General features: G+C 37.2%; 1 protein-coding gene across 8 annotated transcripts in view; it reads right to left on the bottom strand.

Moving 5' to 3' along the window:
- Positions 1-47: 47 nt before the first annotated feature.
- CEP128 (centrosomal protein 128) overlaps positions 48-21,375 on the bottom strand; it is a 391,529-nt gene continuing 370,201 nt past the window's right edge. For 7 of the 8 annotated variants that reach the window (XM_032878540.1, XM_032878542.1, XM_032878539.1 and 4 more), the window contains 3 exons: positions 19,888-19,998; positions 8,262-8,370; positions 48-1,203 (listed from right to left, as the gene is read on the bottom strand). In XM_032878540.1, coding sequence (XP_032734431.1) covers positions 1,076-1,203; positions 8,262-8,370; positions 19,888-19,998 — 348 coding nt within the window. In that variant the 3' untranslated portion in view covers positions 48-1,075. Of the gene's footprint in view, positions 1,204-8,261; positions 8,371-19,887; positions 19,999-21,375 lie in introns of those variants that run through there. The other variant, XM_032878545.1, reaches the window with a different exon arrangement.

Raw genomic sequence — 21,375 nt, forward strand, 5'->3', positions numbered from 1 at the left:
CATGTGAGAAACTTAACAAGCAAGTATACTTTAACAAACACAAAAGGTTATTAGGAAGGTATTGCTTTATTGCCCTTGTCCCTCTGAAGAACATTCCATCATGGCCCAGTGGGATTCAGTTCGTGGATGTTTTACTCTTGGTTAGCATTTAATAGAAATCTTTCTCCACTGGTAGATTAGCATGTAGAGAGCAGAAGTTCTTAAAAACACTTTGATGTTGAGAAAGGTTGAGATGCTGAAAGTATATAGCTCCAGATTATACGAGAACACTCGCAGAGCAAATCTCATGACACAGGAGTCTGGCAACTGTGCATTTGGTCAGAGTAAACTGAAAGATGGTCCAGAATATGACTGAAGTTATCACAGTGAGATATTTGGCCACAAAAAGATAAATAAATAAATTGTGCTATGAATTCTTTACAGTGTTCTACAATTCAGGTATCACTTGTAAATTCTTTATTGCTATTAAAAATGGATGATTGGAAATAAAATTTTAAGGTACTGCATGTAGTAACAGACTGCTGAGATGATGGATGTAACAATCCTGAGCATTTATAAAACGGACTGTCTAATATTATATATGCATATCTCCATGACATGTCATAACACGTGAAAATTTATTAGGGAGAAAGCATTTTTTAAAAAATCAATTGTATATAAACACTCCCTGAATCTAAAGTGCTGGCAACTTCTGCCTCAAGAGGAACTTGTTTCCCTGCTTTTTAGCCAGTCATTTGTTTAAAAAAAAAAAAAAATCCCAATTATAAATCCAAATTTTGTTTGGAAAAATGTGACTGACCACACGTGAAGAATGAAAATGTAAAGTGAAAAGTATCTCCCTTTCTCTGCTGGTATCAAGTTGCCAGTAAGTTAGCCGTATGTCATTCATGAGCTGATATGACTTGGATTGATTTAACTTCTATCCTTCCCAAAGACCAAATATATCGCTGTTTCCGTCAGCGCTTGGCAATGCTGAAGAGCAGAAGCTGCGCATACGTCTGCTAGACAATCTGGGCCAAACTGCAACAGGGACAGATATGCTGTCATTGGTAAAATACTCATGTAAAGCAACAAATTACATTTTGCTTTTTTTGCTTTCATAGTCCTCCTTCTTAGACTGTGGACCTGTTCCATCCGTTGGTAAACCTGTGGCATCTTCCTTGATTGAAGGTGAATCTGGAGTAACTGTTCTTTTGGTAAATGCTGGCAAGGTGAGAGAAAAGACAAAAATAAACCCAGATGAAGAGAACTCCCGGGGTGACAAAACTGTAAGTAATCACTGTGTCTGAACTAGTTTCCTGTAAACTTTACATGGTATAGACCTTAACAGACCTCCCATGTAGGAATAAATGTAGTACAGTTACTGTATTTTGGAAAACATCTATTCATAGGATTTAATTTTGGCGGGATTTGAAGAGTATCTCAGAACAAGAGATGCGCATTTGGTCAATATACAGTGATATAAACCACACACACAATTTGGAGGGAGAAACCTTCATTGTCTTCTTTTCATGGAATCGTCCGTGTGCCACAAACTGAGACTAGATCTGGAATCTAGGCTTACTATCTTTCTACAACCACTTACCTCTCTTCTGAGCTCCAGATGGCCAAGTCAAACTACCTACAGGAAGCCCGCCTGTCTGATACCAATCTCTGATGCTTGCCCACCCCTTACTTTCTCCATCTTAGAAAGTGACACACTCCTCATCCCAGCCTGGGTTTCTCAAACTTTTGTTCCCTCCTTCTTTTGTCCTGTCTGCTCCACTCATCCTACTTAAGAGTAAATTCTGAAGATTTTACCTCCCAAATTCACCCCAGGCCTCGGGCTCCATACCTTCTCCATTTCTATTGGCTCAGCCCAAGCCACCATTTTCTTCCTGACGATTTTTACTAGCCCCTTCTCGAAACCACAACCAGGATTATCTTTCCAAAAGGCACATTATGTCACTTTCCTCCAGTGGCCTCCCAGGAAACTCCGAATAAAATCCAAACATCTGACTGTGGTTGAAAAGGCTCCCAGGGAACTTCACCCCTCCTCTCCCTCTCCCTCTCTCTCTGCATCTCTCCTTTCCCGCTCAATCAGAGCGCCATCTCTCTGGAAGACCATATCCAATTATTTTCTGTAGCCTTTATACTTACTGTTCCCTCTATCAGGAAAACTCTTCCCACCCAATTTTAACTCAGCTGATTCTTGCCATTTAGGCTTCGGTTCGTTGTAACCTCCTCAGAAAGGAATCTCCTGATCACTAATCTAAAGTAGTCCGTTCCAGGTACTTTCTACCATTTTATCTTCAAGCACCAAACACCATTTAAAATGATCTATTACTGTTTACTGCCTCTTTCTTCTATGGGATGAGGTAACATTTTCTCTCTTGTTCTCTTACTGTATCCTCCCTGAGGCCAGAGAGCCTCCTGCATAACATTTTAGTAAATACTGTTTAAGGAAGTGAATATACTTATGGGATTTTTAAGAGATAGTGAATTAGGGATTTTCTAGCTGCTTTCTAGAGAGTATCTGCAGAGTACCTTGTGCATCGAAATAATCAGAACTCAGTTATTTAAAAATATCTGACACCTAACTGGTCAGTGAAAAGATTGTCACATACACAAAAGTCACTATCACAAGAACTGAACCTATAAAATGGAGAGACAAATGTTGTGTTTCCATGAAATAAATAAATCCTTAATGGAAAAGAAACATTTTTTTTTTACCTTTATCATTACCCCTACATTTTGATTGCCATAAATCTTTGGCATTTTATTCTGCAAGTCTGAGGACAGACTACCTATGAAGCAGTTCAGTTAGCCAGTGGATCCTGAGGTATGGCATAGAAAAGAGTGTATACTGTTCTTGCTGCAGAGAAATTATTTTTCATCAGAGGGATTTAAACATTCCACTTTTTTAAAAAATTTTATTTATTTATTTGACAGACAGAGATCACAAGTAGGCAGAGAGGCAGGCAGAGAGAGAGAAGGAAGCAGGCTCTCTGCTGAGCAGAGAGCCGGATGTGGGGCTTGATCCCAGGACCCTGGGATCAGGACCTGAGCCAGAGGCAGAGGCTTTAACCCACTGAGCCACCCAGGCGTACCTTAAATACCCCACTTAAAGCACCTCAAAATACAAACTGAGAACAATGACCTTTCTTATAGCAAGTAAACGGAGGTAAGAAAGTTCCTTTTGGTAACTTTCATTGACTTGCTTTTTAAAGAATATCAAGTTAAATTAGTATGTAAGATTCACATTCAAATCCTATAATAATCTGAAGATAACATCCTCCCCTTGAAAAAATCATAGTCCTTTATTTTGGGGTTTGTTGATTTTAATAAGCATTACTGACAATAGTTTTAGAACCACAGAAAGTTTGAAATCTGCATTTATTTTAAAACTTTAGCTTAGAGATACCAACTCCATAGACATTAGGCATTTTAATCTTAAAGGACTCAAGATTTGGAGAAGTCATCAGATTACTACAGCCCTCTCTCAAATCCAGTCTGCTCCTGGCCCCAAGAGTGAGGGCCCTGTCCTAGGAGTCATGTTCCTTTAGCCTAAAAGAAGCTATATACATGGAGACTAGTGGTCAGTCACTACTTATAAAAAGTAAAAATGACAGTTTCAAAAGCTGGCATTATAAGTCTCTCTTTCTAAGCCCCCACTGTCTAGAGGCTGAAGGTAATGGAATCCAAGCTTTCTAAAAGAGTATCCTGAATCACGGCCATCACTTCTAGCCCGCCAGGATAAATTTGGTAGTAATCATGGCTCTAAATAATGGATTTCTGTGTTCCTATTTCCAATGGTAATATAAACTTACAATTTATACATTTCTTCCCTTCTTCCTGGCAGAAGGAATCTACCTTTTCTTGAATTGACCTGAACTACACAAAGCTGACATAAATTACTACTTAAAACAAACTTTCATTAATGCTGGATCATTTCAGAGACCACAAATTATTCAGTATTTTCCCATTTCCTTTGTTTTTTCCATGGTCAGTGATTCTACGCTTTCGTTTGGTCACAGTTTGACAGGGCGCCTACGTCAGCAGAATGAAAGCCTTAGCATCTACAGCACAGACAGAAGGGCCTCGTCCTGTACAAATCTCAACTTGAGTGAGAAGGAGCCTGTTTTGTGGGCTCATAAACTTGCGTCTGCCTCAGCACCTATGGTTATGCACTCCTCACACCTCCATACAGGTCTAAACTGCTCTAAACTCCAACCCCCAGCTTTCATGTTCCATTCACAAGGCAATGAGAAAATCGAACACTTGCTAGTCAGACATAAAAGCAGGGGTGTTCTTAATAGCATTTTATTTTTACAAAATGCCTTTCCAGCCAAAGTGGACATACAACCTATCAAATAGCAACAAAGGGCTACATAGAGAGGCAGCAGCCTCTTACCTCATCCCACCCAGTCCCCCAATCCTGCACCCCAGGGTCAACCACAATCAACCCTTTTAGCTTTCTTTTCTGCATTTATTTCAATTTTGTAAGAAAAAGAAGCTTATATGGCTATTTTCTGACTTATCATTTATAAATGTATTCACACCCATCCACTTCCCCTCACCCCATCCTCCTTATATAGTTACATTTGAACTAGTTGTGTCGGTAGTGAGTATTTATAATATTATGTAAATACAGCTCACACAAACCTAGTAAGTATACTATGACAACGTTTCTTTTCTTACCCATTTTTCCCATAGAGTTATTAATTGACCCATGTTTTTATTTTTGTTTTTTTATTTGCTCTTACTCTGTGACTATCCTTAATTATTTTAATAGCTCAATGAGATCTGCCAGATTCTAAGTGCTCACCTGAATCAAATAACCTAACATCATTATTTTCTAAAAATTTTCCTAATGGAATCTTTACTTTCTTCTATCAAGTTGAGAGAACTAAACACGAGTCTCCAGATTAAAAGTGCCCGCCCATCAAATGGCTAGAAAAGCAAATAAAGTAAGGCGCGCAGGGAGGTAAATCATCACAAAATTCGCTGGAGTTCAAGAGACGATCCTAAAAGGTCCCAGCACTGGGGGTTGGGGCATTAGGTGGTGGAGAAGATCACTTCAAAGGAGTGGAGGTCAACACAAAAAGACATAAGGTTTTTCAATAGCAACATTAGATTTTGGAAGAGAACAGTGCAATGACTGCAGAAGCAAAGTCACTTTCAACCTAGATTTTTATAGCCCGCCAAAGTCTCGTCAAGTGTGAGTGGTGGAAGAAATCTATTTTTGGAAATACAATGACTGAAAGCATTTACCTCCTCTTCTTTGATGTGCTCCCACAAAAGAAAGAACTGAGACAACAAAGGAAGGCACGAACAAAGGAAGGCATGCGTTCTGAGAAACTTGGGCACCAACACAGGATAGGGGTGAAGGAAAATCTCAGGACATCAGCCATGCGACAGGTATGGGTTGGGTGGGCCCTTCTAACCTGCCCACTCCTGGCTTTTGTTCTCTCCTCTCAAGACTCACTAATCAGGTACTGTTCCTCTTGAAGGGATTTTCTAAATATCTTTTCTTTCCTATTATCCCATTCTTTTTCTTCTAGTTTCTTTATGGTTTTTGCAACTTTGCCTCCCACCTTTCTAGTTTTTCATATTTTAAATTTCTGAGACCTCTTATACTGTGGTCCTTTTTCATAGCGTCTTGTTCTTATTTTTAATGGGTATAATGTTTTCTACCTCTGAGGACATTAATGATATTTAAAAAGACATATTCTGTTCCCTGTGTGATCCATTTACTATAGCTTGGTTTTTCTCTTTGTTGGCTTTGACATTTCTCCTTAATTTTGGAGACTTAAAAGGAGGTTAGAGAAAAATTACAGGATAATTTCTGTAACTAAGCTGAAATTTTTTATGCTACAAAAATGGAGCAGTATTCAGGGTGATCCTGATCCACTTTTAAAATACTACATTATGAAAAAAAATATAGAAAATTCAAGGATTGGGCACCTGGGTGGCTCAGTCATTAAGCGTCTGCCTTCGGCTCAGGTCATGATCCCAGGGTCCTGGGATCCAGCCCCGCATCGGGCTCCCTGCTCAGTGAGAAGCCTGCTTCTCCCTCTCCCTCTGCTTGTGTTCCCTCTCTCTCTGTGTCTCTCTCTGTCAAATAAATAAAATCTTAAAAAGAAATTCAAGGTTTATCAGAAAAGTAAATAAGAATAACTATGATCTCTAAAAATAAGTTTAATTCAATTACTTAAAATGACTAACAATAAGGTACCAATGATTAAATTTTTAAAAGTATCCTTGAAAGCATGGAGGTAGGTATGGAGGAAAATCATTAAACAGACTTGTCAAAAGAGGAACAGTAAAATGTAAAGCTATGAATTAATAAATTAATTAATAATTTAACAAGAAGTTAATGAGGAGGTTTAGTTTTTAAGCTGAATTTTTCAGTCAGATTTTACAATGTAGACTATAATAGGTACTTTCATATCCAAGTTATGTTCTCAGTATTTTTTCCTATTCTTACTTAACTTTGTTTCCTTTGAGCCAGTATTTATATAGAAACCTATGGCTTCCTGTGAGGAACACATCTTAGAGAGATGACCACAGGTGGTCATGAAATGCTACTGAGTGTAAAGCTGGATGTCCTTTCTTTCACTGCCTGTCATAATAGTAATAATAATAATAATAATAAATTCTAAAAATCTTGGTGTTTTCCCTCTAATGTCTCCTAATCACTACTTCCTATGTGCCTTTCTAGGGAACCTTATGAAAGTCATAATAGCAAAATGAAATAGCAGGAGAACAATGACATCTATGTCCATATCATGGTGCTATTTATATCTCAGGCTCCTGAATGTCTTAATGGGTAGGATACTATGATATTTGATGGTGTTTTGTCCTTACCCTCTGCCTACATGTTCACATGCATCCAACAGACCTGAGGAAAATTTTCCATTTCTTCATATGAAACACAAAACATTTGTGTATATGTATATCAGATTCTGAGGTACCATAATCCATTTGAGATACAATTTACAATGAAGGGCAACTGCCAGATTAGAATAGCAGGGGTTTTATGCAGACATATAAAATCACTTAGTAAAATGGTTACAACAGGAAAGAGAAAATGCTCAGCTTTTGGAGTGAAATAATCATGATATAATGAAAACTGAACCATTTTATCAGAAACTGATAAATATTTATTCAATGAATTCATGAATATAAATCAGCAAAAATGAGAGTTACCACTTTTGGATCTGACCTACTTCTTTGTGGCTTATTTTGATATTTTATTTTATAGCAACCTACATTTTTTAAATAACAGAATTGTCAGATTTAATATATAAACTCTATGTCCATGGTAAATTGAGGAGTTAAATGATTACTTAAATAAGAATCCATTAAATAACATTTAAGATCCAATGATTTGGATAAAAGTGGACTTAAAAAAACTCATATTCTCATTCATCTAATATTAATTGAGCATTTACTACATTCCAAGTACTATGTGGGATGCTGAGGAAACAATCATGAACAAAACAGACATTGCTCCTTTCATCACAAAGTTCACTCTTTAGTGAAGAGTATAATCACTAAACAAAAAGTCACTCAAATAAAAAATAACTCCATAATTATTCTAAGAAGCGTCTTAAAGGAAAATTGTAATGTGTTATGGGCACTCATAACAGACACCATATTTAAAACCATAGGTTTCAAAGACTTCTTTAAGGATTTTACATACAAACTGAGACTTGAAATATAGTAAGGAAGAAAAGGGGTAAATGGTAGGGAAGGGTAGCCTAGGTCAACAAACTCACACCTTGTTCACACTGGTAACATTTTATCAACATTTGAAGTATATTCACAGAATGAAATATAGCCACTAACAGTATTGGTGACCTTATTCTTTGCACAAGATGATATATAGAAATATATATATCACAGTTCTGTGAAAAGATTTTCTACTTTTTGATGACTTAAATTTTATAATATCATCTAACTGCCTTTACCCACTTATCCACAATTACCAGCAACCTCCATACAAAAAAAATTTGCTTAATTAAGATTATTACCTTGAGTGATTCATTTTGTTTTTCTGAGAAGTGTAAGGTCTACAAAGATGGGATCCCATACACTTTTTAGTAAATTGGGTAACATAAATGAATCTGGGAGGCGTTATTTGTATGATTCATAATAACAATTTCTTCAAACTCCTAACACAACTATTACCATCAGGTACTTTATATTTTAATCCATCTATGAGCTGCAGTTCCTTAAATCCAATTTAAAAACTGGTACAGGACTTCATTACTTACGATTTAAGTGTGACAATCGTGGACTAGACAGGAAGCGACTGCGATCATGCCAAGAGAATGAGTTCTCTAACCCATGAGCAAGGGAACTTTCTGGAAAGATTCTGTCATCCTAAAACAAAGAACATAGCACTTCAGTGATTACAAAATGTAAGGATCAGGGCTCATTTAAATGTGCTGAAAATGAAATTGAACCTCAAATATATGAGTTATGTTATACAACAATTTAATTATTAAAAAATACATGCATGCTAAAATAAATTATATATATAATATATATATAATATAAAAGGGAGAGAGAGAAGGAAATCACCCATGGCCACAAGAGCATGACATATTTCTTTCTAGTCTTTTTTTCCCTGTGAATTGGTTTTGTAATGTTGTTATAAAACCGTGTTCTTCATTTATTTATACTAATACTCTGAACACTTTTGAAGTCACTATATTATCTTAACCTTTAGCTTATGTGTTACTCATATACTATCTAGTGGATAAACTATGCTTTCCTCAGTTACTACTTTATTGGGCATTTAGGTGGTTTTTCTCCTATAAATAACACTGTGAAAATATCTTTAAATATATAACCTTTTCTGTATTTAGGACTATTCCTTATGACAAATTCTTAGGTGGAAATTCTGGGTCAAAAAAACCCAATTTGATATTTTTAAATACACTTAGCTACACTGCATTCCATAACGATTATACCAATCCTCTTACTCATTCAACGAATATTTAATACATAAACAAAAATGAACACAGAAAAAGGCCCTCTCCTTATGGACTGTATGAATGTGCTCTTGTACCCAAATCTTAGTTGAAAATGGGAATTTTAACTACAAATAACTTATTACATTAAAAAAAAATGCTTTAATATATTTTTTTATAATAGTGAAATTGCAGTTTTTTTCTCTTAGATATGTTCTAGTTATTTACACTACCCTTTACTTTTTTCTTTGTTTCAATTCATGTGACAATAATTTATTGGGCACTAAATATGTGCTGGTCGAAGAGCAAACAAAACATCGTGGTATACAGTTATGAAACTTTCAGGCCTACAGAAGAGAAAGATACCAAATAAACTATGCAAAATACAATGAAAAATTACAATGAGTGCTATAAGAAGAACAGGAAATAGTTAAATTTAGACAAGAGGTCCAGAAAAGGCCCCTTAGGGACATGATATTTAAAGCAATATTTGAATGCTGAGTACGAATCAGCCAGGCAGAAGCTTATGGGTGGAGGATGAGAAGGTGGGAGCAAGGGGGAGCAGGAGATGGTGGCCGGGCAACAATGTTCCAGATGTGTGTGTGTGGCTGAGGTGAGAAAGTCTGGTGTGTTTGAAGAACTGAAGGAAGGCCCCTTGGCTGTGGCACACTAAACTGGGGAAAGTGGTTATAGTGAGATCCAGGGGTGAGATATGGATTAGGGATTTTTTTTTTCTTAAGTACCATCGGAAGGCAATCAAAAGGTTAAAGAAGATTTCTATTTAAATTTTAAGGAGATTTAGAGGCCCCTGGGTGGCTCAGTCAGTTAAGCGTCTGCCTTTGGCTGAGGTCATCATCCCAGGGTCCTGGGATCAAGTCCCGCATCAGGCTCCCTGCTCAGTGGGGAGCCTGCTTCTCCCTCTCCCACTCCCCCTGCTTGTGTTCTCCTGGCCTCTCTGTCAAATGAATGAATAAGTCTTTGAAAAAACACATAAACTTTAAGGAGATTTAAATTTATATTTCTCAAAGATACTCTGGTCTTCATGTGGAGACGAGACTGAAATAGCACAAGTGCTGAAGTGGGAAAACCAATTTGAAAACTGTAATTTTAGAGGATGGCTGTGGGGTCAAGGGAGAGGAGGGATCAAGAATGCTACCAGAGTCTTGATGAGACACCTGCAGTTATGGATCCCCTGGATCCCCATGGATTCCTCCAAACGTCACCCCACAGAACAGGGCCTCATGCCACAGGACCATTTGCAGAATTAATCGTCATTCTCTGTATCAAGTACATTTTAACTGTCACATAAGTATGTATGCAAATACAAAAGAAAGGCCAAAAAGACCAAGTTTATGTATAATAGTAAAAGGCCCATTTATTCTGAGCTAAAAGCATGGACATAATCTTCAGATCACTCAAGATCATTAGCCTTCATGTACCAAAAGAGCCTTTAGATGAAGATCGTTTAAGATGAAGGCCCTGAGATTTTTAACCATATGATTTACAGTTTTTACTAATTATGGGGATTTCATAAGAAACTAGAGGTCATTCACTGTAGGATCTCTGGAAAGAAAAGGATATACATTGTGTCCCCAGTGCACTCCAATAGCTACTTTAAATAAGCTGACATGGGGCAGCTGGAGGCAGGGGCAACAGAGCTAGCTTATCACAGTTAAGGCCTGGGTGGAGTTGGAAGTTGCACAAATGCAAAAGAGAGTTATGTCTTCACACAGTGTTAAAAATCTCCATTTAAGTGCGGTTTCTACGAAGCATGAAAGAGAAAAGCATAGTAATGGCTCCCCACTAACAGATACTTCAATCATTATGGGCCAATAAGAAAAAGAAGAAATAAGGGAAGCAAACACACACATTGTTTTTTTTTTGCCCATTGGCAGCTGGATTGAAAAGACAGTGAGAGAACAGGAGGGAAGCTGGAGGTCCGAGCGTCTTGCTGAATGAAAGACAGTGCAAAGACAGACTCAAAATGGGCCTACCAGAGGAAGAATAAAGTACCGGTAGACATTCAAATCCTATTCATCCTTCCCAAAAGGCATGGTTTTAAATTCCCAAAACAAAATCAACTGGCATCAAGGCACGAGTTATATGTTTTCTGTTCACAGAAAAAGAGTAATTTATATTTTCAATGACAAAACCACCTTATTGGCATATGACAATTAAAATATGGCCCTGACATATTTCACTCTTAGCAAATCTGGAAAATACAGAAGAAACTGAGAAGAAAATAATGTGATAAATTAAAAAGTAGCCTATTAGCCTAATTTAAGGGTATGTTTTCGGATTCTTCTTTACAAATATCTTTTTGTATTGAGTTTACCATTTGTTGATATTTTTATTTCTTACTTTTTCATGCAGGGTTATACATGGGAATTTATTCTACCATCATCATCATCATCATCAGTATGTTTATACCATAGTTTATTTGACTTATCTGCCATTGTTGGAAATGCATTTCAGTTTTTTTTCCCTATTATAATTTGATAAACATCTTGGTATGCAAAGCTTGGTCAACATTTTAAATTTATTAACATAGATTTCTAGAAGTAGAATTAGGAGGTAACACATTTTAAGGGTGCTTTTTAATATCCATTTAATCTAAATTGTCAAATTTGTTGCCAGTATGCTGATACTCACAACATTTCCTAAATATCCTTTTAGTGTCTATGAGAGTTCTAGAAATATTCGTCTTTCATTCTTAATATTGGCAATTTGTATGTTCTCTCCTTTTTCCTAATCAATGTGGGTAGGCTTTTAAAAATTTTATTGATCTTTTCTTTTCTTTTCTTTTTTTGCAAGCCTCTTATTGATCTTTTCAAAAAACCCAGTTTTGTTTCCATCTCCCTTCCCCATTTTCCTGCTTTCTATTTCATTGATTTCTGCTCTTATCTTTATTATTATCTTCCTTTTACTTAATTTAGGTCTGATTTTCATTTTTTGGTTTCAAGCTATTATTATCTAATATCAACTTTTCTTCTTTCATAATATACACATTTAATGTTATAATTTTCTCTCCAAGCACTATCTTAACTGAGTCCCACAAATTCTGATAAATTGTACTTTTATTTTTATGCACTTAAAATATTTTCTAATTTTCCTTTTGAACCCCCAATGGGTTATTTAGAAATATGTTGTTTATTTTCCATCTAGGAATCTTCCAGATATCTGTTATTGATTTCTAGCTTCATTCCATTGTGGTTAGATGACATACTTCACATAGTTTCAATCATCTTAAATTTATTGAGATTTGTTTTATTGCCCAGAATATAGTCTATTTTGGAGAATGTTAGATGTGCACTTGAAAATTACATGTAGTCAGCTGTTGTTAGGTGGAGTATCCTATAAATGTCAATTAGGTCTTATTGGCTGATTATGTTGCTCAAGCTTTCTGTATCTTTACTGATTTTCTGCCTACTGTTTCATCAATTACTGAGAGAGGGATGTTGAAATCTTCGACTATAATTATAGATTTGTCTATTTTTTTCCTTATGATTCTATCAAGTTTTGCTTCATGTATTTTGACACTCTGTTAATAGGTTCATACCATTTAGGAATGTTATCCTTTCCCTTTAAAACAGTTGACTTTTTCAAACCACTCATGCCTGTTTTTCATGTATAGAAATGAGGAAGCTTAACTCTAATACAGGTTTAAGTTGCAGCATTTTATAGGTCTTCAAAAGACTGTCAGACTCCTTCCTATTACCCTGAAAAATAACTGATGAAATGAATAAAAGAATATCCCCAAAGAAAAATACCTCACAATCCCTTTGAACAATCAACATACAAGAATTAGGAAAAACCAACCAACCAACCCACCCTCCATTTTCCCCAATTTTATATTGATATTTAACTTGTGGAATTTCCAAAGAACTAAATTTTACAAGGTAACCTTAAGATGAATGTTTCTTTCGAATTCTTATCCATCTTTCAATCAAATACTTAAATATTTAAATGGAATACTGGTTAAAAAAGGAAGATTCGGTGCAATTTTAGGAATCCTACCTTTTGCCTTTTACCAATTCTTAAATTCTTAGCACAAGGACTTATTTTTATTGCTGTCTTAAGTCTCAACAAGCTAGTTAGCCAGAATTCCCTGCAAAAATTCCACTGGGTGAAGGGACTTGCATTTTCTAATATTTTCCCTGGGTTTCTTCCACTTCTCTTTCATAACCCACATTGTAATTGGTTTCTTAAAAGCTATTCCAACCTGACTAAATCTCTTTGCTAAGCTGATCTCTAATGATTAATATTTAATGACGCCCACCAAGTATTTTTCTCTCAGGAATATTATAAGTTCAAAGTTTAGAAGACAGAGGATACATGTAATTTTTTTTAATTTTAATTTATCCAACCCTTACCCTGGAGAGAAGGAAAAAAGCACTTATGTGTTTCTGAATGTGTGGCAGTAATGTTTTCTTGAATTTGTCTCTTGCCTCACAATGTACCATACTTCCCTCTCTTCCCCACGCTTAATTCCCAATTCTCCATCAGTGCTCAAAAAAGCTTATTAAACTCTTCTTCCGTACATCTTATTCCTATGTGGAAGTTCGACCAGGCAGATAGTTTACTTAAAGCCTGTCTTCTCCATCTCAATCTGCGTGGCTGCAATTTTAGCTTTAACCTCAATGAGGGTGAGGCTTTCCCTGTCTTGATCTTTCCATCTAACATCCCAACAGTCCAGAATTTAGCACAGTGCCATGTGCGTTCAGGAACTCAAACATAGTCATATATGCTCGCTTCTTGGCCAAAGTGAAGAAATTCAAGTTTGCTATGGCTGAAGCTGGGAAATAGGAGACTGCCACTCTCACATTCCAGTTCCCTCATGTCCAAAGATGAAGACCCTGGAACAGATCATGGTTAAGTCCTCTGGGCACTAACACTTGATGATTCTAATCCATCTGAACAGAACCACTGAAGAACCAGTACTCTAACTATGCAAATGATCTTTATCACAGAAAATGCAAATTTATACAACAATACCATAAACCCAAAGCCACACTTGTCCACAGACGAAGAGACTCACAAAAATACTGCGCCAGATCAGGCCATTTGATTAATTTACCTTTAATCAATTGATATATTATTATGTATCATTTAAATATTCCTGGTGACTCACTAATAAAAAAGATTGCACTTATTTTCTTTAACATACTTTAAATTTGGACCCATATGACTTTCACCCATTTTCAGAAATCAAATCTATTCACTGTGGATAAAAATTTGCCATAAATACAGATACTCAAGAGAATATGCCACTGACTTATAAAACAATGGAAGGAATCAAAAATGTTTTAATCACGGTGCTTCATTGGAATCAGTGCTTCTTCTCTTAATGTGACTGTTGTAAAGGAAACAATGATTGTTTGGATAAATATAACATTTTTAATTAAGACTAATAAGGCATTTAATCAGTATTCCTTACGTTTTTTAGCATCTAGAATTTTGGATTTAAGGCGCTTAAAAGTGAATTTCTCCACAATCTTCCTAATGTTCTTGTTGAGTAAATTATTGGGAAAGGTGAAAATATGGTGCTTATCAAGGAAACTAAGTATAGTAGAGGAGGGCTCTAGTAGGTTAAGAAATTAATATGCTCATCTAAGTACCCATGTTGATTCCTAAACAAGCGCCTTTGACTCATTGCTATTTTCAAATTTTACAACAAAGAAAAACTCCAATTCATTTGGCAATCTTTTGTTTAGCTTTTAAAGAGCTAGATGAAATCAACTAGTTAAATATTATGGCTGGCAAGTTCGTATTGATCACTTCAAAAGAATGAAAATCTCTTTAGACTTAAGCATGATTTGTTTGCCTACAGAGTTTCAGACTTGTCATCTAAGCATTCCTGAAAAAACAACATTTAAATTTTTGTTAGAATTCCAGAAAAGCTGAAGCAAGGAGAAAAAAAAAAAAACAACAACAACCTCATCACCAATTTTGCATGTATAGGATGCTCATTGTGTACTCTGGAGTTAAAGATGAGGCAGACAGCGTCCTCCAAAGTCATATAATCCAGTAGGACAGCATTTCCTAAATTTCAGTAATCACCTATCGTTTTACTCATTTTTTTTAGTGTTAACCTAAAGATTAGCCTTGAACCCTAAATTGCTATATGGGAGAGGCTTAAAGGTTGGGAGACTGGTTAAAGCTCCTCAAATTCTCCCACGGTTGCTGCTATTGTTTCTAAGGAACATCTGTAAAATTACCTCAATAATAATGGTGATATATTTTAATAGTTATTCAATAAACGTCACCTCTAATCTTGAATTGCACCAGGAGTTATGCATAGCATGCAGCAGCTACAATTGGAGACGATTTAAGCTATGTCCAGAAAAAGCTGACCTGAGAGGAAGTGCTAACAGCCATTAACTGCTATGAGCAAAGTATAAACAAATCATGGAGAGATTCAAGGAGGAAGAAACAGCTTCCAGGAGTAAAGCATGTACTTATACACACGCTTACACTGAACAAATAGGACAAAGGGCTTTGGCAGACTCTGCATGCATAAACTGTGCCGAAAACCATTGTCAACACTTCCTCACCTACCTCATCTTATCCTGCAAAACATCTGCTTCTTTAAAAGACGTTATGTACTAAGTCTTCAGCTAGAAATTGAAAATCATGATTTTCCTTCCAGGAGAAGGAAGGAAAGGGGGCAGGGAATCATGCCTTCCGTGATTTTACTATAAAATCTTCTGCTACTTAAAACTATATATTTAGTATGGGTAGAGAGCAAAAAAGGGCAGGCAGTAAATGGGGATTTTTTTGGACAAAACCATGCTCCTCTGTGAATTCAGATTAGGAATGCTATGTTGACTTTCAAACATTCTGTTCTATTTGAAACAGCTGGGACAGCAAGGAAGACTGTATGTTCTACAGAAACCCAATTTGATGAAAGAGAGGCCATGAAATGCTTCTGTTGTTTACACACAGAGAGAAATGTCGTGTCACATTCAGGTCTGAATTGCATTCTAAACATAAACTTTTAGATCAGGCTTTGTCCAGTTAACTTGGACAGCTTAGTACAATATTATATTATGCTCTCAGAAACTGTGGACATTGAAAATCTTGAAAGGTTTGTAGAAGTCTGATTTTTTTTTTTTTTTTTTTAGTTTTAATTTGAATTCCACTTAGTTAGCATACAGTATAACATTAGTTTCGGGGGTAAACTACAGTGGTTCAACACCCCCATACGTCACCCCATGGGTATCGTGACAAGTGCCCTCCTTAAACCCCAGTCACCATAGAAGGAAACAGCAGGAGGTTGCTATAGCCTAGAAAGAAAGAGCCCCTGGCTTGTCCCCTTCCTTTTCACTGCTCTCTCCACCAGCAGCGTGGTTAGGCTGCATGTCTCACTGCCTTCTTACAACATTAACAAATTGAGAGAAGCTAGTGGCCAATATGGTTCTGCTATTCCAATAGTTCGTCATCTGTCAAGAGTAACGCAGTCAGGGTTCTGTACGTGTAATGCTAATAGCGATCCTCTTCCAAACAAACATGCATCAAACACTTTGTCTTTTGTGCTACAGACTGTGTGAAGGCTTTGCATTCCTAAGGGTTGGTGATGATTTTTCTTCTGCCATTCTCTCCCGCCTCCAGCAGAGTGCCTATATGTTGCAGAAACTCAAGTTCTCGTTGAATGTTGTACTTAAACAAAAACAAGCACCCACGTGCAGCAATTAGAACGGAAGCTCCAGAGAGGCAGCGGGCTTCGTCTGTTTTGTTGACGGATGTGAGTGGCAAGCACCTACCTACTAAGTTCCTGGCACATAACGGACACTGAGTGAATATTTGTTGGATGCATGGATAAGTACGATGACTTTCCAAAGAGCCTGGGAAGTACTTATTTGATTGGTAAATCAAGCAGAGGACACACTGTCGGAATGTGTGCAGAAAGCAAGACGAGGTCAGTAATTTCTCCTTTCTTCCAGCCAGGGGCTGGCAAACGCTTTCTTTCGAGGGCCAGATCATACAGAGCATAGGCTTTTGGAGCCATTCACTCTCTGCCCTACCTACTCGACTCTTGCTGCTGAGTGTGAAGGCAGCCACGGATGACATGTGAATAAACGCGTGGCTGAACCTCAATAAAATGTTACTGACAAAAGCAGTCAGCAGGCAGCACTCACCTCACGGGAGGTGGTGTGTTGACTCCTGCTCTACCATAACCGGCGAGAACAAAGCCATTCCAGAAGACAAACAGGTAGCTATTCCCTCCACGAGGACCACGCCTTGGGCATCTTTCTGTGTCCTGCGACCTCGCCTTGGTTAGGTCGTACAGGGCTTTGCAGGGTGGTGGCAGCTCAGTATGTTTGTCGAATTTTAAACTGAATCCTACAATAACTGATTTCCCGGAACCACAGTTGTCAGGAGAACCAACAAATTCAAGTCACTGCAATGTGCCTTTTCTTTGAAGTCTCCTAGCAAAACATGTGGGCAGTTAATAGCTATGGAAATAATACCAAATAAAACTAGGGCAGCACCTTCTCTCTTGATAGAGGACCAATGCCTCTTACTTGAAGCCTAGCCTTCAGGTTGTCAACAATTAACTGGAGGTAACTCTTCTGATTATCTGTGAGGCTAAGAAACGATGAACAAATGTCTCACTGCCCATCTGAGCTCCTGCTTCTTTTGAAACATTTTCAGTGAATTGTTTTCATAAAGGGTATAGAAGCAAATCATTGTTGGTATCACAACTGGCCAAAATGTGCTCCCACATTTTCTTCTCCAAAATATGATGTACTCAGGGGTGCTGAGTTAGATTATGCATTATTTCAGGCCAGACATCTGTTACAAATGGTGAGAGTCTACATATTCATTACTGGAATGGATCAATGTTTTCAAAAGTTTAAGTAATATTAATGTAGAACAAATGACATCATAAAATGTGCTTTGTGGCCTTTTCTGATACTTGCACTACCTATTTGCAAAATTTTCAACTTATTTCTTGTTTTACTAAGTGTTGGCCTCCCTTACAAACCAGGCCTGATTTCTTCTTCAGCTGCAAATGTAATTTTAAAGAGAACTCCAACAAGATTACTTGCTGAACACGTTAAACATTCATAGCTTTGCCATATGCTGTTATGGAAATTACACTGATTTAAAGCAATCTGGGTGTCACTAGGTAGTACTGATTCACCTGATACCAAATCTAACCATGGTGAGAAATAATGTTTTAAAGGTGTCATTTGCATCTAGACCTCTATTGAACTAAGAGGCACATACTGGGTTTATTTTTGGAGACAATGGATTTTCATATTAAAAATATGGTTCTACATCTGGTGATTTCTAGAAAAATTAAGGTTATAGGAGGCCCAAATTTACACTATGATAGCTTAGCAGTCAAGGATATAGATTCCTGAAGCCAGGCAGATCTCAGTCTTAATCCTGGCTCAACCATTTAATAGTTCTATAACCTTCAATGGTAAGAGAGGGCAAATAATGGTGCCGACCTGCCGGGTTTGCTGCAAGGATTAAATGAGCTAATGCATGTAAAGCATGTGACAGCTCTGAACAGAGCACCTTCATGCGGTTGGCTCAACAATGAGTCAGTAGTATTATGGGCTATGGCCGCCTAACCTTTCTACTTCTGTTGGAAGGTTAGTAGCATCCCATATTAAGTGGTGGAGAAATGCCTGAGTATATGGGGTCTGATGGGGATGTCGGAAGATGATTTAGTGAAATTAGGATCTGCTATACAAGACAATAAGGTCACTGATATAGTCAATAAAAAAAAAAATCAAAGGGAAAAAGGCACAGTCGCAGGACACCCTTTGCACAGTTACAGCATCAATAATGTGGCATAACTGTGTTGTTTTTATTTGGGATGGGGAAAGTGGAGAGCTCATTTTAAGCATGCTAGGGAAAGACTTATGGAAATGAACACTGTCTTTAGATCCACTGAGCATTCTATCCAATTACATTCAGAGGACAGAAGAAGCTTCTTAGAAATAATTACATTTGGCTGTAATAAGTGAATATGTATGGTGTAATGAATATTCATACATATTGAAGTCTGTGAGAATATAAAAAAGATAGAAGAACCTTTAATTTTTGTTTGTTTGTTTGTTTGTTTCCCTAAATTGACTTGGGCATGTACATTTGAAAATAGATGGATTCTCTCTAGGTCAGTGTTCTGAATGGGGGGACGGTTTTGCTCTGTAGGGGGTGTTTGGCAAGTGTCTAGAGACATGTTTTGATGCCACAACTTGCGATGGAGGACGCCACTGGCATCTGGTGAGTAGAACCTCGGGCTACTGCTGAATGTTCTATAATGTGTAAGGTAGCCTTCACAACAAAGAATTATCTGGTCCAAATGTTAATCCCAAGGCTGAGAAACGCTGCTCTAAGCTAGTAACTGTTCAGGGCCTAACAGGTTTAAAATCACCCACACCCCAGGTGGATCTTGGGGAGACTCTAGAGGATGGTAGGCTTTTTTGTCAATATGGTCAACTTTCCAGTCTCCTGTGTTGATTCCACACTAATGAACCATAAGCTGAAGTCATTGTATGGAGTTCATATCCTCAGGAAAAGAATGATTATAAACACCAAGATTAGAGTTCACAAAGTACTATGTGTTACTTGACCTTCTGGAGACTTCACAGAGGAGGGCTACCACCTATGCGGAGCCTCTGACCGACCAAGAGACCAAGGGTCTTCTGGCATATGATTTCTTAAACAACATCAATACCAAGAGACAAACAACATGTTAAGCAACAATGGCATAAAATTAAAGATAATTCCAAGTAAAAAGTTATAAGTACAATCTCTGGGAATTTTATTTTCTAGACCCCCGAAACTGAAAAATTAAGAAGTATCTTTTCTTTTACGTGAACCCTGCAGGGGCAGCTTAGAAGGCTGTAGCCACAAACATGGATAATGCTCAAAGACTGAAAATGTATATAAAGGACATTACTTTGAAGCCTCTGACTCTGTACTTGGTGTCATCAGAGCGCTGAAGAGACTCTCTGTGAACGCCGTATTTAGAATATCTCCCATCAATTCTTTCAGAAAAACTGCGGGAATCCTGAAAAAAACAACAATGTCAACCAGCAGATGAAAGGAAAGTCAGTATTTGAAATAAGAAAAAGAAAGTATTGATAGATGTTTAGAAAGATCTGGGGGAAACAGAGGTCACGCCAAGGAGAAAGAAGGAAAGGGTTGCTTTGGATGCTACCTTAAAAATAAAAACAGGGTCCCACTTTGGTTATGTGTATTCTTTTCACAACTAGTCCTTTGTCAGTCTGAAATGACTGACACTTTTAGTTGAAGGGAACAAGGTTCCAGTAAAAGTGAGTTGTCTAAAGATGGTCATTAATGACACCATGTCACTTTTGAATGCTGCATTCTCTCTCTTGGAGTAGTACCTGACATCAGAATATTCTGTGTTAAAAAAAAAAAAAATGTTACTGGGGTGCCTGGGTGGCTCAGTTGGTAAAGCAACTAACTCTTGGTTTCAGATCAGGTCATGATCTTATGGTCATGGGATTGAGCCCCGTGTGGGGCAGACTCTGTGCTCGGTGTGGAGTCTGCTCTAGATTCTCTCTCCCTCCCTCTTTCTCTGCCCATCCCCCTCCCCCAACACATGCATGCTCTCTCTCCCTCAAATAAATAAATAAAATCTTTAAAAAAATGTTACCTTTAAAACTAGAGTCCTCTTTCATCATTAATTCTTAAACATTCTACCCTGTTAACCAATATATCACATAGATTTTTAAATTGAAGGATACTTCATCTGCTCTCAAAAGCATAGAGATTCAGGTAGTAAAGAAATTAAGAAAGAAAAATGTCAGAGTCATTCATTCATTCATTCATTCTTCTCTTCCCTTTCTCTCCTCCCCTTCTTCCCTTCCTCCATTGTTTGGAGAGAGGATGGAACATAGTGGTCATGATGCCTAGTTATTTAGACATTTCTATTATGAATTAGGAAGAAATTAGAATAAAAGAATGGCAACTGATTTGCATATGTAAGAAAAATTATCTACAGGATTTAGTTCCTCAAATAGTCCCAAGGAACTTACTGAGTGTTCAAGCTGGAAGGGGTATTAGAATTACAAATTTCTTTATTATAGATAAAATGTTCTACCCCAGTGGAAGTTAAAAATGATTTGCCCAAGACTAGGCAATTTGTGACAGATTGGGCTTGGAGTCCAAAGCTATTTCTTTTCTACCATACCAAGTATATAAGGTTTAAATGTGGAATTGTAGAGTTGAACCACTTCTTTCAAAACAAGGTTAAAGAAAATAAGAGGGCCTATGACATGCTTAAAGGAAAAAAAAAAAGACTAAATAGGATGAGATTTGCATTTACTATAGCTTATACTTACTTAGCCATAGACTGTAGTATTATCAAGAAATACACATGTGAAATATATCTTCACAGAGATACTAGCAATGCCAGTGT

Source organism: Lontra canadensis, unplaced genomic scaffold (assembly GCF_010015895.1).
Source record: "Lontra canadensis isolate GAN:19392208 unplaced genomic scaffold, GSC_riverotter_1.0 scaffold64, whole genome shotgun sequence".
Lineage (NCBI taxonomy): Eukaryota > Metazoa > Chordata > Mammalia > Carnivora > Mustelidae > Lontra > Lontra canadensis.